Below are 17,036 nucleotides of genomic sequence, written 5' to 3'. Positions count from 1 at the left end.
GTGAGCCAGTTCACAGGAGAGAACCAGAGAGTAAGAAAACAGAAAGGAGCCTTCCTGGAGACAGAACAAATATCAAACACTGAGTTCAGAAACTATTCCATCAAAAAAGCTCCAGCTTGATTTTATTAATTAGTAGAGAAATTTATGTCCCAGGGCATTGTTGAAAACAACCAAGCAATTGGTCGACAATTAGTGGAGTTTAACATTTGTGTGTGATCATGAAATAAGAAAAAGAGAGTCCTACCAGTACCACTTGCATCCCAGGATGACTGAGGGCATACCCAAAGCTATGCCTCCTTAAGAAACATAATAAGAGGCTTAACACTATGAGGGTGATAGTGGAGAGTATAAGCTTCTCTAAAATAATCCAGCTAGTTTGTAACAACTACTATAAGGTATGCAAAGAAACAGGAAAGTATGACCCACATATACAACTTGAAAAAAGCAACAACAGAAACTACCCATGAGAGTTACCAGGTGATAGATTTATGGAAAAAGATTTCAAAGTAGATTCATAGAAAAAAAAAAAAAAAAAAAACCACTAGAGGGGCTCAAGAGTAGATCTGAACTGGTATAAGAAAGAATTAGTAAACTTGAGATATAGTGATTGAATTTATGTAAGCCAAAGATCACAGAGAAAACAGAAAAAAGAAAAGAGCTTCAGAGAAATGTGTGAGACATCCTTAAATCTACCAGTAAATATGTAATGGGTGTGCCAAAAGAGAGAGAAAGAAGAAGAAGAAAAAAAATTTTTTTTTAAATAATGGCTTTCCACAAAAAAAAAAAAAAGAAAGAAAGAAAAGAAAGAAATAATGGCTTTTTAAAAACTTCCTAAATTTATTGAAAAACAATAACCTAACATCCAAGAGGCTCAACAAACTCCATAGTATATATAAGAGACGTAAAAACATATACATTAGAGTAAAAATGTTTATATATATATAGATACACACACACACACACACACACACACACATTAGTAGGAGAAAATCTGAAAAGTAGGATTATTTAAATAAAAAGACCATTAGACTGATGTGACTTTAATACCTTAGTAGTCTACATAACCAAACCAAAACCTAAGTCTATAAATCCCTCATTAACAAGTCAAAACCTGAGAAAAACTAATCACAACAGACAACTAGACTTTTCCAAGTAAGGCAAATGCTAAAGCTACAGCCCATCACATAATTTCCTTGCTCTGCTTTTCTGTCCCTTCTCTATAAAAGTCTTTCCCCTAGCTCCCATGAGTAGAGTGCTCCTAACCATTTCAGATTTGGTGCTGCCCAATTTGAATAGATGTTTGCTCAAATAAACTCTTAAATTTTTTAATATGCCTTAGTATATCTTTTGACAGTAGAAAGAGAAAAACAATATGTCACTTATAAAGAAACCACAATAAGATTAACAGCTAACTTAGCAGAAACAATGGAGGCCATGAAACATTGGGATAACATATTCAAAGCCCTCAAAGAAAAAAACTGTGAACCAAGAATCCTGTATCGGCAAAACTGTTGTTCAGAAATAAAGGTGAAACAAATACTATCCCAGATAAACAAAAACTGAAAGAATTTGTTGATAGCAGACCCACTTCAGAAGACATACTAAAGAAAACTGTTTGGAAAGCAAGTGACTTCAGATGATAATTCAAGTTCACACACACAGAGTTAAGGCCACTATGTAATTATAAAAGACAATATAAACACAAAGTTTTCTCCTTTCTTCTCTTGACTGATAGAAAAAACAATTATATAAAATATTATGGGGCCCTGGTCAGGTAGCTGAGTTGGCTAGAGCATCATCCCAATATGTCAAGGTTGTGGGTTTGATACCTGGTCAAGGCACATACAAGAATCAACCAATGAATGCATAATTGAAACAACAAATTGATGTTTCTCTTTTCTCCCTCCTTCCTCTCTAAAAATCAACAAATAAAATTTTTTTTAAAAAATAAATAAAATAATATGTACACAATGTTTTGTTGGGCATGTAACATATAGAAATATATGTATAATATATTTGCTAGTAACAGTCAAAGGAGGTAGGTGTGAGTGAAGCTATTGTGAAGTAAGAAAATAGTATTTAATTCTAACAATGTATTGTTGGGTTTGTAATGTATGTGTAACAGTAATACCACAAAAATGGGGAAATGATAATAGAGGTACATAGGATATATGTTTCCATATAATACAGGAGTGACCTAGTGTAAATCTGAAGCTGATTCTGACAAATTAAGATATATGTGGTAAACACTAGAGCAATCACTTAAAAAAACCCATAAAAATAGTGAAAAAATAATGAAATTACAATGCCTCATTATAAAATATTTGATCAATGAAAAACAGAGAATAGAAGCAAAAAAGACCTGAGACACACAAAGAACAAAAAGTAAATGCAGACATAAATCCAACTATATCAATAATATAACAAATTTGTATTAAATGTGAATGAAACAATCTAACCATTCAAAACATTGTCTGGTTGAATTAAAAAAAGACGTGATCCATGTTCTCTTTGGTAGCACATATACTAAAATTGGAATGATACACAGAAGATTAGCATGACCCCCGTGATAATATATAAAAGAGACCACCTCCTCATGACAGTTGCTATGAAGAAATTGTGGCCATTTTTAATCTATCAAATTGCCTGTCTACTACCTGTCTCTCCTAGTGGAATATAAGATCCATGAAGGGAAGGTCTTTTTTTATCTTCCTCAGTGTCTATTATACTGTCTAGTTTACATTATGTATTCAATAAATATCTGTTGAATAAATGACTGACCACTCTTATGACATTACATCCAGATGTGCATCATCCTGTTTGGTTCTCTCTGAATACTACTCAGTTTGTCAGTGTCCTTCGTAATCTGGCATCCAAAAAAGGAAACACAATTCTAGATAAGGTCTAACTGCCTAGCTGAGTATAACTGGGTAATAAATATTAGTTAATGAATGATGACAAGTAGAAAAATTGTGGTAATATTCAGTCTTACAATACAGATACTGTGTGTCCTCAATGCACCTTAGGACTGCACTAACTTATTTTTAGCAGATTTTACACTGCTGAATCTTACAGGCTTTGAGATCAAATATACCCCCAAGGCTCTTTTCCATGTGAAACACTGGCATGTCTCTGTCCTATATTTACACAACTGATATTTGGGACCTAAAAGAACATTATATTTACCCTAGTCAGTTTGGCTCAGCAGTTAAAGCGTCGGCCCGCGGACCAGAGAGTCCCAGGTTCGGTTCCCACTAAGGGCACATACCTCAGTTGCAGTTTTGTCCCCGGCCCCGGTAGGGGTTGTGTGGGTGGCAACCACTTGATGTGTCTCTCTCACATCTATGTTTCTCTCGTTTCTCTCTCTCTCTTCACCCCTCTCTCCCTCCCGCTCTATCTGATGATAAATATCCTTAGGTAAGGATTTAAAAAAATAAAATAGAATAAATAAATAATTAATTTTATCAAGTTACTAAAAGAAAAAGGTAGGCAATTTAAATTTTTTTAAATGGAAAAAAAAGAAATAAAACAGGTTAAGTCAAATAATGTTATAAATATAAAAGAACAATATATTTGTATTAATGATCTAAAATTATCACTCATTAAAAGACCAAAAACCAAACACAGTGCTTAAAAGAGACAACTTCCAGACTCCAGAAATAAAGATACTGAAAAAGATGGAAAATGATATACCATGTAAACACCAAAAGAAAGCTAATGTGCCTATAAATAATTAGAGTTAAAGCAGACTTTATGGCAAGAAGTATTACTAGATGTAAAAGGACTAAAGGAGGAGAAAATCCATAAGAAAAATATAACAATTCTAAATTATTTGCTCCAAAATCATACTGCTGCAATAAAAAAAAAACCCACAACAAACAAACTAAAAACTGGACAAAAATGGAGAAATAGATCAATCCAATCAAAGCAGGTAAACAAGAAATCAGTAAGAATATATACCAGCTCTAATCAACACAAACTTTACCTTACTCACATATTTAGAATATTGTATCTAACAGATACAGAATATACATACCGCTCACAAATTATTTACAAAATTAACCATATGCTTCTATATATCAATGAGAATAAACAAACTATTATTCCACATTACAATATGGATAAATTTCATATAAACAATATTGACTGAAAGCAGCCAGATGAACACTACTGCACACATTCAAGAGGTAAAACTAGTCTATGGTTATATAAATTAAGATAGTGGTTCCTTTTTTTTTTTTTTTTTCTTTATTGATTTTAGAGAGAGAAAGGAAGGAAGAGGGTGAGAGAGATAGAAACATCGATGAGAGAGTACACCAATAGATCGTTTCCTGCATGCTCCCACTGGAGATCAGGCCCACAGCCTGGGCATGTGCTCTGAATGGGAATTGAACTGGCAGCCTCTCGATGCATGAGTGACGCTCAAAACTATGGTGACCAAGCACTTTAAAAAAAATTTCCACTCTGTGATGGACTAATACTTTTACAGAATACAAGAGTATCACTGAGCCACACTGACTGAGTGATAGTGGTTCCTTCCTTTTCAGGGTGAGGTAGACTGGGAAGGGGTCCTGGAGGGTTTTAGAGGCATGGTAATGTTCTAGTTCTCTATTTGGGTGTATTTGTAAAAATTTATTTAGATATATACTTATAATTGGAGCAATTCTCTGCCTGTATATCACACTTCAATGCAAAGTATAGTTAAAAATAATGTAGTACTACACTTATCGGAGGGATCACTTCATAAGTTATATAAATATCTAACCACCTGAAGCTATATAATATTGAATATTAAATGTATTTTAAAAACAAAAATTTTTTTTTAAAAACCTCTACGTTATACACCTGAAACTAATACAAAATAATACTGAAGGTGAACTGTAATCGAAAGATAAAATTAAAAAAATAATAATAAAGTGACCTGTTATAAAAAAATATCAGTAGAGATTAAGACAAAAGTGATTTCTTGAATACTAAATTGAATTACATCACTCTATTGTTTAAAAGCTGACAGCAACTTTTTAGAAGAAAGTTCAAATATTATACAGAACTTACAGTGTTTCATTATCATAAAGTATACCTATAGTTTTCAAAATCTGGTCACCACCTCATGTCTTGCTACCTCATCCCCTGCCTATTACACTCCTATCCTACTATTTTCCTTCCGAGTCTTTAAGCACACTACATTCTTTCCTCCCTTAAAGCCTTCACACATGCTAGTTGTTAGCTTTCCAACCACCACCACACAACACAACTAAGCTTCTTTTCCTCCTTGAAGGTTCCTCGGAGAAGGCTTTCCCAAAACCAGCTTATATAAAGCTGCCTCTTTCCCATATTCTCTCAGTTCATGTACTCTGTATTGCACTTACGACAACTTGAAATAGGTTTACTTGTGTTTTGTCTGTCCCCCATTAGAATGTATGCTCAATGAGGACAAGAACCTAGTTATCTCATTTTATAGTTGAAGTCTCAAGATTTACCACAATGTCTGGTGTACTGTAAAAGCTGAATAAATAATTTCTGAATGAATAAAAGAATAGTTTCAGGTCATTTCATATCAATCCAATGAGTCTTTTAAATTTTGATATGATCATATATTAGTTATTACTCAATTCTTTTTTGTCTATAGATTGTATTTGTATGCCTTCTTTTTAACCATTTGCTTGTTTATTCACTCTTGAAAAAAACATTGAGAGTGTACTAAATGTCTGCTATACAGGTTATAAATTTAATGTCATGTTCTTTACTTTTAAAGGTCTCACCATTTATTAAGGAAAATCAATGTGATAAAATTAAATGATCTTTTTATCAAAAAAAATAATGAACTCAAATACAATACCTTCAATTGAATTAACATGTTGAAATGAAGGGAAATATGAACCCTCTGTAACAAATAATAGTCTAACTACATCTATCAAAAGAGAAAATTGAGCTTATTAGGCATAACCTTTTCTTAGTGAATCCATGTTGACTCGTGGTGATCATATCTTTCTTTTTCTAAATGTTTACAATTCATCTTTGAAGTGCAATATACTGTAATAAATTGTAATATATTATTACCAGGGCTTCCTGTCAAATTTACAATGTCATTCTTTTACACTGAAAGTAATCAGGAAAATTCCATTCAACAGTATAATTATTTTGATTTGTTTTTAATCCCAATATTTAATCTAATTTTGACTTAAATATTATTAAAGAAGAGTGAGAATATTATGTGTATTGGAAGGGGACATGGAAAAGATTGAGAATCTCACTGCTGCAGGGAGGCAGGTATTAGCTGAATGTAAGGAAGAACTTTCTAGTAGTTAGAGCTGCCTATCGGTGGGGTGCCTTGCAAAACAGGAAGCTCTCTATCACTAAAAATCTTTGAGAGCTATCAGGTCCATTTTCCCAGGAGAGCAGAAACAATCTTGATTTAGGAGGCAGCACTGATTTAGATCAGTGTCTTTCAAACTATGGTGACAAAGCACTTTTAAAAAAAATTTCTACTCTGTGATGGACTAATACTTTTACAGAATATGAAAGTATCACACATTTGGATGTCATGGTAATGTAAAATTGCTATAAAGTTTTCTAGATCAGTGACTTTTGTCTAGAAAAACCTTTTTTGTCTCATGGCACACATAAACTACTTACTAAAATTCTGCACACTCCAAAAAATATATTTTTTGCTGATCTGACAAAAATAGATATAATTTTGACTGATTTAAAAAAATAATAGTAATATGTTCCAAAATGACATTTTAAAAAATTAGGTCCCTATACTTGCATATAATGATTTCTGGTACTAAAAATTAACCAATGAGATGCAACCTTATTATGCGATGCAACCAATAAGATGCAACTGTATTATATGACCTATATACTTATGGTTCAAGACAAGGCATTCACACTATTGTTGATTATTGTTGTATTGGCTGTTGTCATTTTTTTATTTGACAATCTAAGGGAAAAGAGGTCATGCCCCTGACTAAATAGTCGAGTATTGCATGTTTTAAAAATTATTGTGGTACACCAGTTGAAAATTGCTGTTCTAAATGCTTACTTTTGATTTCTGTTTTTAACTTAGTACACATAGGTAACAAAGTATGTTCTGGCATGAATAAGAGGACTACATTTTGAATGGATTGCATAGCCTGTAAGAGATCTCTGAGATGCTACAGTTTTTCAAATTTATGTAGCTTGTCCATTCTACTATAGTCATTGGGCATAATATTGAAGTACTAATTTCGGAACAACTAACCTCTTTCTTCAGCAATTAAAAATAACAATATAAAAGGTATTAGTCTAAAAGCAGTAGATCTGAAATTTTTTTTACTGCATTAACCTTTTATCTAATTAAATTAAAACAGCATAATTTTCTTTTCTACCAAAACATATCTGAATGCTCATTTAAAACTGATAACAAAGAAAATTATTTTCAGCCACTTCTCACACTTAATTTTCTGGTGTCACTTTCTTTGCACAAGCTGATAATGAAATGTGTAACAAATTATAGTTGATTACACATTTGAAGTTCTAACTTTATTTTACCAGCAGATAGCAAAATCAAAACCATGGAGGTGGTAGAGGAATAGAGGTGGGGGAACATTTCATGAATTTCAGAAGCATTAGGTAGAGGATTTAAGTTGGCCAAAGCAAATATGGTGAAGAATTATAAAAAGAGGAAGCAAAATTAAGAATTGCCCATTCTTGTGGAACTAGAGGATATTATGCTAAGTGAAATAAGTCAGACAGAGACAAATACCACATGATTTTATCTATATGTAGAATCTAAAGAACAAAATAAACAAACAAAACATAAACAAACTCATGGACACAGAGAACAAAATGATGATTGCCAGATAGTGGGAAGGGGCCTAGGGAGCTATATAAAAAAGATGAAGGGATTAAGAAGTACAAAAATTGGCAGTTATAAAATAGTCACGGGATGTAAAGTACAGCATAGGGAATATAGTCAGTAATATTATAACTATGTGTGGTGTCAGGTAGGTACTAGATTTATTAGGGGACCACTTGGTAAGTTAGATAAATGTCTAACCCTATGCTGTACACCTGAAACTAACATAATTATTGAATGTCAACTGTAATTGTAAAATTTAAATCAGATTTTTTTAAAAAGGAGCTGACCACTGTCATACTTCCTCAAATACTTCTGGGTTTCTTTGCAAGGAAAAGCAGACATTTTTGTTTAAAATCTTCTTTCCATTAAAAACATAACAAAATAAAACAACCTTCCTTCTCAAGAGACAATTTACAGATTTATAAGCTATCTTCTTCCAACTCTACCATACATGAGTTCATTCCCTACAGTAGTTCCAATATTCATTAATTCACCATAGTTTTACTAGAGCAAGGATTCTTAAGTAAGTATATAGGAAAAAGTTTTAGGAAATTTATGAACTTGGAAAATTCAATTATTTTAAAATTTTGAGTGAATGAGCAAATTATATGGGCAAAATGTCCACATTTGTCAACACATTCTTAGAAGAAACAATAATCCAAAAAGATTAAAGAATCTTTATTAAGCCCTGGCCAGTTTGGCTCAGCAGTTAGAGCGTCGGCCCATGGACCAGAGTCCCGGGTTAGGTTGTACCTCAGTTGCAGTTTGTCCCCAGCCCCAGTTTGTCCCCAGCCCCAGTTGGGGTCATGTGGGTGGCAACCAGTCAAAGTGTCTCTCTCACATCGATGTTTCTCTCTCTCTCTTCCCCCCTCTCTCCCTCCCGCTCTGTCTGGAGATAAATGCAAAAATGTCCTCAGGTGAGGATAAAAAAAAAAAAAATCTTTATTAAATGAAAAGTGTGATCTGGATAGAAATATAATGTACAGGTTCTTCATTTATTAAATAGGCACATAAAAATATATCACATAATCAAAAAGGGCTTTAGAGATAAATCCTTTCATTTTGTAGATGATAAAATTGACATCTGGATAGGTTAAGGAGAGAGCTCAGCTCGTTGCTAGTTAGAAGCCAGAAGCCAGAAAAAATGCTGGCCGCCTATTTCCAAGTCCATGCCCTCACACCCTGCTATCCACAGGGACAGACTGGAAGATATTAGTAAGCAGTCAACAATCCACCTCTGATAAGTATACAATCTCAGAATAAATCAAGTTATTAATTCTTTAAACACTACTGGTTCATAAGAGATATAAACTTTTTTTTTTAACTGAAGGTATCTAAAATATATTCTCTTAGATACATTTTAGAACTTGCTTCCTTGCCAGTAGGCACAATCAGTAACTTGTCAATCACCTAAAAGACAAGAGTGCTTGATCCTACCGCAATCAATAAAAGAACAGCATGCAACGGACCTGGAATGGACAGAGGATGCTTAGGAGACAGAAGGCTTCAAGGAGGAACTTCAACACATTTCTTTCTGAGGCACTTACTCTGAAAGCCCACAATACAAAATTAATTAGCTAAGTGGCTCTTTCAGCAATTGTTGAAGCTGTTTAGAAATTTTAAGAAAAACCTTACTCCAAAGTTTATTCCCTTGTTTATTTACACTAAAAAACAGTAAGTGCAAAAACCAAAGGAGATAATGTTTACTAAAAAGAACTTGTATAGTAAATAATTAAGTGAGAAAGCTGAAAAAGGTCTTATTTTGGTGTCAGTTAAGATGGGTATGAATCCAAAATTTGTTTCTATTTTTTTCAAAATAATTATAAAATTGAAATTCTAGACATAAGAATCCAAGGAACAGTTCCCTCTTCTCCCCCAATCCCGCACCTTGACTTCTAAAATACAGTGCAACTTTCTACCATCTGTTATTTTAGAGCAGAAAAAGTAATGAACATATGGGCTTTCTCTCTCAAGCAGCTGTAGTGTAGTTAAAGTTATAATAATTGTCTTTCTGTAAGATAAATTTACATTGAAAACCTGGCCAGTTAAAAATAAATGGCTCAGCCTCAGAGCCTTCCGGAATAAAATTAAGATATTCAGAATCATCTATGACATATCACATTCCGAGATTAGAGGACATCCTCTAAATCTTGTGTATTTATTTATTTATTTATTTATTTACCTAAGGATATCTTCCCATTGATTTTCAGATAGAGTGGAAGGGGGGGAGGGAAGGAGGGAGAGAGAAATATTGATGTGAGAGAGACACATCGATTGGCTGCTCCCGCACAATTCCAATCAGGGCTGGGGATCGAACCACAACCAAGGTACGTGTCCTTGACTGGAATCAAATCCAAAACTCTTTGGTCCACAGGCCGATGCTCTAACTGCTGAGCCAAACCAGCCAGGGCTAAACCTTATGCTTTTATATTCAAGGTTAAACGAATATAATTCATGATGCACAATCAGTTTACATAATCAGAAAGTCCACAACTCATGTTTTCTCTTTTTCATTCAAAGTGCTAGCAGCCTCAACTAGGGGTGAAATACTCCTACATAAAAATCAGTCTTAACAGCTGAGAATATAAACCCACCATGTCAGTGGGTTACTGCACTTCAATCTAAATCCTCATTTATTATAAGAAAAATCACAATACATTGGCATATAAACTTTTGTTTCAACTATAAATCATTCATAATGTGTTTAAGTAAACTGAAAGGAATTCAGAGCAGATTCTGATTCACATGTTATGAAAAATAAGAATTTTACTTACCTTTATCTGGGTGGTTCAAAATCATGATTCTCCTGTGAGCTGTTCTAATCTTGGTCTTGCCAGCAGATGGGCTGTAAAGAGAAATTAAAGTGCTTATAATAAATGGTGTCAAATGCAGATTATAAATTAACGGTTTATATGGGTTTCAAGAAATTAAAAACTAATGAGAATTTCACCATCTTGTGGATAAATATGAAATTACAGCCTGTCACTTAATTCCAGTTAACTACCAAAATAAATCACTGATTCAATGCTGCGTGTATTTTTCCTCAGTTCTTTGTAATATCAGCCATTATTTTCATTCCATTTAAAAAAGTAAAACAATATAGAAGGTATGGGAGTCACAGTCTATAGACTATACTGTGAGTTTGAAAACTTATGCTTAAATCATTTTGGGGAAAGAGTACACAGAGTGTAAAAGACAGATATTGGACTCAAGAGCTACTAGAGTGCTGGAAATGAATCCCACTCCCATTTAGAATGGGGTAACCTTCGTTAATTTGTTCACCTCCCTGTGCTTCATTTCCTCATTGTAAAACACAGTTAGGAAAACCATATTCCTAGAAGAGCAATTGTAAGGATTAAATTAGTTAATTCCAACAAAGTGCTAAAACCGGTGCCTGCTGTATAACAAGTGTTCCATAATAGTTAGCTTTATTATTAGTATGTTTAAACAGAGCATCTCAAAACACTTCACAACTCATAATTTATTTAACTTTGCAAGAACCCCATGGAAAAAGCTTGGCTGCTAGACTCTATGCTCTAAACAAAAATTAAAGAAAGTTAAATAAATCTAAACTATTTTTGTAAAACCAAATTTATCTGGTATTAGAAATGTTTCTCATTAGTGTATCTTCTAGGCAAGAAAACAACAACAACAACAAGACTAACAACAAAATCCTAGTATTGCTACTTATATCTTATCTAAGGTATTCAGATTATCTGGGCCTCAACTGGGGCTAATAATACCTGACAAAGTACAGGGTGTTGTTGTGAAGCTCAGATTAATTTAAGTTGTATGAATGATTCATGCTGTAGTAGATAAAAGCAGGTACTTTTAGAGATATTCAGATATAGGTTCAAAATCCTAATTCCATCACTCACTGGCCATACAATTTGTTTAGCTTAAACTCTGAGTTATAATTCCCTTAGATGTGAAATGGAAATAATAAAAGACCTTCCCAGGATTATTTTAAGGATAAATTAGATAATACAAGTAAAAGGATTAGTATCATTAGCATACAGTCAGTGTTCAGAGAATTGTAGTTATGAATATAAAGGATACTAATGAAAAAATATATTCCCTACTTTGAAAATGGAGTATAAATAACCTAATTTTACATTTCTTGAATGACTCAAAGTATTATCATGACTATTAATTAAATATAAAGAAATGATTAAGGTTTGCTTGCCCTTCTACTAAGTGGTCATACAATGCTATTCATTTAACTTTGATCTGTTTTGAACACCACCTCCCTTGTTGTTAGTTGTCAATCCTCAATTCTGCCATTGTTTCAGTCCCTTGCCAGTTACTTTCTACTTCTAACCTCATGGGGTTAAATAACAAATCATTAAGCAGGTTAAAATGCACTGTTGATTGCTGAATATACATTGAAAATATTCTTCTTTAAAGACAATAAATATGTCTTGAATTAAAAAAAAATTCAAAAGAGAAATAAAAAAAAAAAAATACTTTGAGACCAATGAAAATGGAACTACAACATGGTAAAACTTATGGGAAACAGCCAAAGCAGTTCTATGAGGAAAATTTATAGCAATAAACTACTATATTAAGATAAAAGAAAAAGCTCACATAGACAACCTAACTTTACACCTTAAATAACTACTAGAAAAAAAAGAACAAACTAAATCCAAAGTTAGTAGAAGGAAACAACAAAGACAAGAATGAAAATAAACGAAATAGAGACTAAAGAGACAACAGAGCGGACCAGTGAAATTAAGAGCTGTTTTACGGAAAAGATTAACAAAATAGACAAACCGTTTGCTAGACTCACTAAGAAAAAGAGGACTCAAATAAATAAAATCATTAATAAAAGAGAAGACATTAAACTAATGCCACAGAAATACAAAGAATCATAAGAGACTACTATGAACAATTAATTATATGTCAACAAATTAGACAACCTAAATTTTTTTTTTAATTCCTAGAAACTAACAACCTACCCAGACTGAATCATAAAGAAATAGAAACTCTGAATAGACCAATTACTAGTAATGTGATTAAACAGCAATAAGAACCTCCCAACATGGGATGTTAGGTTGGTTCAATATCCGCAAATCAATTAACAAGATACATCATGTCAACAAAATAAAGCATAAAAATCATATCAATAGATACAGAAAAAGTATTTGACACAATCCAGCATCAATTTATGATGAAAATTGTTATCAAAGCAAGAATAGAGGGAACATACCTCAACATAATAAAGGTCATATATGACAAACCCACAACTAAAATCATACTCAATGGAGAAAAGCTAAAAGTGATTTCCTTGCCCTGGCCAGTGTGCCTCAGTTGGTTGAGTGTCATTCCAAAACCAAGAGGTTGCTGGTTCGATTTCTGGTCAGGGCACATGCCCGGGTTGTAGGCTTGATTCCTAGTAGGGGGTGTGCCAGAGGCAGCCAATTGATATTTTTCTCTCTCACATTGATGTTTCTCTCCCTCTCCCTTTCTCTCTCTCTAAAATCAATAAGAACATATTTAAAATAAAATAACACTGTTTTCCTTAAGATCAGGAACAAGGCAAGACTGTCCACTTTCACTACTTTTATTCAACAGATTGAAAGCAGTGGAAGTCCTAGCTATAGCAATCAGACAAGAAAAAGAAATATAAAGCATCCTAATTGGAAAAAAGCAAAACTGTAACTATTTTCAGTTGACATAATACAATATATACAAGATTCCACTAAAAAACTATTAGAACCAAAAAATGAATTCAGTAAAGCAGAATAGAAAATTAATATTAAAAAATAGGTTGCATTTATATATGAACTGTACATTAAACTATCAGAAATTAAGAAAACAATCCATTTACGATAGTATAAAAGAATCATAAGTAACTAGAAATAAATTTAATCAAAGAGGTAAAGTATCTGTATTGAAAAATTATAAGACAAGAAGAAGTAAGTGGAAGATACAAATAAATGTAACCATATACTATGCTCATGGAAAAAAAAAAAATAACATGATTAAAATGTCCATAGTACCCAAAGCAATCTATAAATTCATTGCAATCCCTATCAAACTACCAATGGCACTTTTCACAGAATTAGGACAAATAATTCTAAAATTTATATGGAACTACAGAGACTCTGAATAGCCACAGCAAGCTTGAGAAAGGAGAATAAAGTTGAAGGTATCATGCTACGTGATATCACACTATACCACAAAGTTCTAGTAATCAAAACATCATGGTACTGGCATAAAACAGACATACAGATCAATGGTACACAATAGAGAGTCCAGAAATAAACCCACAACTATATGGTCAATTAATCTATGACAAAGGAGGCAAGCATATACAATGGAGTAAAGACAATCTACTCAATAAATGGTGTTGGAAAAATTGAACAGATACATGAAAAAATGAAACTAGACCACCTTCTTAAACCACATATAAGAATAAACTCAAGCCCTGGCCGGTTTGGCTCAGTGGTTAGAGCGTCGGCCTGCGATCCAGAAAGACCAGGGTTCGGTTCCCACTAAGGGCATGTACTTCGGTTGCAGTTTGTCCCCGGCCCTGGTTGGGTCATGCGGGTGGCAACCACTCGATGTGTCCCTTTCACGTCAATATTTCTCTCTCTCTCCTTCCCACTCTATCTGAACAAAAACCAAAAAAATGTCTTCAGGTGAGGATAAAAAACCAAAAAACAAAACTCAAAATAGATTAAGACCTAAATGTAATACCCAAAACCATAAAACTCCCAGAAGAAAACATGGGCAGTAAACTCTCAGACACTGCTCTTAGTAATATTTTTTCTGATATATCTCCTTGGGCAAAGGAAACAAAATAAAAAATAAACAAATAAAGCTACATCAAAAAAGGTGAAGGGTTTAAGAAGTACAAATTGGTAGTTCCAAAACAGTCATAAGGATGTAAAGTACAGTATACAGAATATAGTCAATGATATTGTAATCACTATGTAGAGTGCCAGGTAAGCAGCCTTATTGGGGGGTCATTTTGTAAATTATATAAATGTCTAACCACTATGCTATACACCTGAAACTTATAAGAAATAATACTGAATGTCAACTGTAATTGAAAACAGACACAGATAACTGGAACAGGATAGAGAGATTAGAAATAAACCCACAGATATGTATTCAACTAATCTATGACAAAGGAGGCAAGAATACCCGATAGGGAAATATATTCTTTGCTCACCGAGGACATTTTTTTGGTATTTTCTTCAGATAGAGTGGAAGGGAAAGAGAGGAAGAGAGAGAGAAACATTGACGTGAAAGGGACACATCGAGAGGTTGACACCCACATGACCCAATCAGGGCCGGGGACAAACTGCAACCGAGGTACGTGCCCTTAGCGGGAACAGAACCCGGGTCTCTCCGGACCGCAGGCCGACGCTCTAACCGCTGAGCCAAACTGGCCAGGGTGGGAAAGATATCCTTTGATAGCTACATGCAAAAAAATAAAAATGGACTGCTGTCATATACCACTTACAAAAATAAATTCAAATGGATTAAAGATTTTAACATAAGAACTGAAACCATAAAACTCCGAGAAAAAAACATAGGCAGTAAGCTCTTTGACATCAGTCTTAGCGGTATTTTTTTTTTTGGACCAGTCTCCTTAAGAAAGAACAAAAGCAAAAATAAATGGGATAACACCAACTAAAAAGCTTTGCACAGCAAAGAAAACCATCAACAAAATGAAAACGCAACCTACTGAACAGGAGAAGGTATTCGCAAATCATATATAGCCAGTAAGGGGTGAATATCCAAATATATAAAGAACGTATACAACCAAATATCAGAAAAACAAGCCAATTAAAAAATGGACAGAGGACCTGAACAGACATTTTCCCAAAGACATACAGATAGATAGCCAAAAAGTACATGAAAGATACTCAATATTGCTAATCAAGGAAATGTAAATCAAAACCACCATGCAATATCACTTCACATCTGTTACAATGACTGTCATAAAATAGATGAGAGAGTCCCGGCCAAGTGGCCCGGTTGGTTGGAGCATCATCCCAAATACAAAAGGTGACAGGTTCGATTCCCAGTCAGGGCACACACCTAGGTTGCAGGTTTGATTCCCAGTCGGGGCACATACAGGAGGCATCCAATCAATATTTCTCTACTGGATCGATGATCCCCTCTCCTTTTCTCTCTCTCTCCCTTCCTCTCTCTCTAAATATAAATAAAAAACATATCCTTGGGTGAGGATTAAAACAAATTAAAGGATAAGAGATAAGAAGTGTTGGTATGAATGTGGAGGAAAAAAAACCCTTGTATACTGTTGGTGTTAATGTAAATTGGTACAACCACTATGAAAAAAGAATGGAGGTTCCTCAATACAATTAACATAAAACTCCCATGGGATTCAGAAATTCCACTTTTGTTTCTATGTAAAATGAAATATTATTCAGTCATAAAAAAGGAAATCTTGCCATTTTTGACAACAGGATGGATCCTGAGAACATTATGCTGTTAAATAAGTCAGACAGAAAGACAAATACTTGTATGATCTCACTTATTTGTGGAATCTAAAAAATCTGAACTTACAGAAACAGAGACTAGACTGGGAGATGCCAGAAAGGGGGGGGGGGGGAGAGTGGGGATGAAATGGTGTAACTTCCAGTTACAGGATAAATAAGTCCTGGGGATAGAATGTACAGCATGGTGACTATAACTAACAATTATTATATACTGTCTTATATATTTCAAAGTTCCTAAGAGAGTAAATCTTAAAAGTATAAGGAAAAAAGTAACTGTGACTATGTGAGGTAAAGGAATTTAACTAAACTCACTGTGGTAATCATTTTGCAGTATAACATATACAAAATCATTATGTTGTACACTTTAAACTAATATATAATGTTAAATGCCAATTATATCTCAATAAAACTGAAGGGGGTATTTTAAAATATTTTTTAATAAATAAAAAATAAGTAATAAGCATTTTAGTATAAAGACTTGGGGGTATTTGCCCTGGCCAGTTTGGCTCAGCAGTTAGAGCATCGGCCTGCGGTCCAGAGAGACCGGGTTCGGTTCCCGCTAAGGGTACATACCTTGGTTGCAGTTTGTCCCTGGCCCTGGATGGGTCGTGTGGGTGGCAACCACTTGATGTGTCCCTTTCACGTTGATGTTTCTTTCTCTCTCTCTCTCTCTCTCTTCCTCTCTCTCCCTCCCATTCTATCTGAACAAAAAGTAA

At 33.8% G+C, this 17,036-nt stretch overlaps 1 protein-coding gene and 1 pseudogene across 1 annotated transcript in view; one reads left to right on the top strand and one right to left on the bottom strand.

The window, feature by feature from the left end:
* DNAJC15 (DnaJ heat shock protein family (Hsp40) member C15) overlaps window positions 1–17,036 on the bottom strand; it is an 86,011-nt gene that overhangs the window by 10,998 nt on the left and 57,977 nt on the right. The window contains exon 5 of the mRNA XM_036249982.1: window positions 10,618–10,688. Coding sequence (XP_036105875.1) covers window positions 10,618–10,688 — 71 coding nt within the window. The remainder of the gene's footprint in view (window positions 1–10,617; window positions 10,689–17,036) is intronic.
* LOC118623104 lies at window positions 2,505–2,598 on the top strand (annotated as a pseudogene).

This window comes from Molossus molossus, unplaced genomic scaffold (genome assembly GCF_014108415.1).
Source record: "Molossus molossus isolate mMolMol1 unplaced genomic scaffold, mMolMol1.p scaffold_m16_p_9, whole genome shotgun sequence".
NCBI classification, from domain to species: domain Eukaryota; kingdom Metazoa; phylum Chordata; class Mammalia; order Chiroptera; family Molossidae; genus Molossus; species Molossus molossus.
Note: the sequence above shows the minus strand (reverse complement) of the source record. Positions and strands in the feature narration are given on the sequence as shown.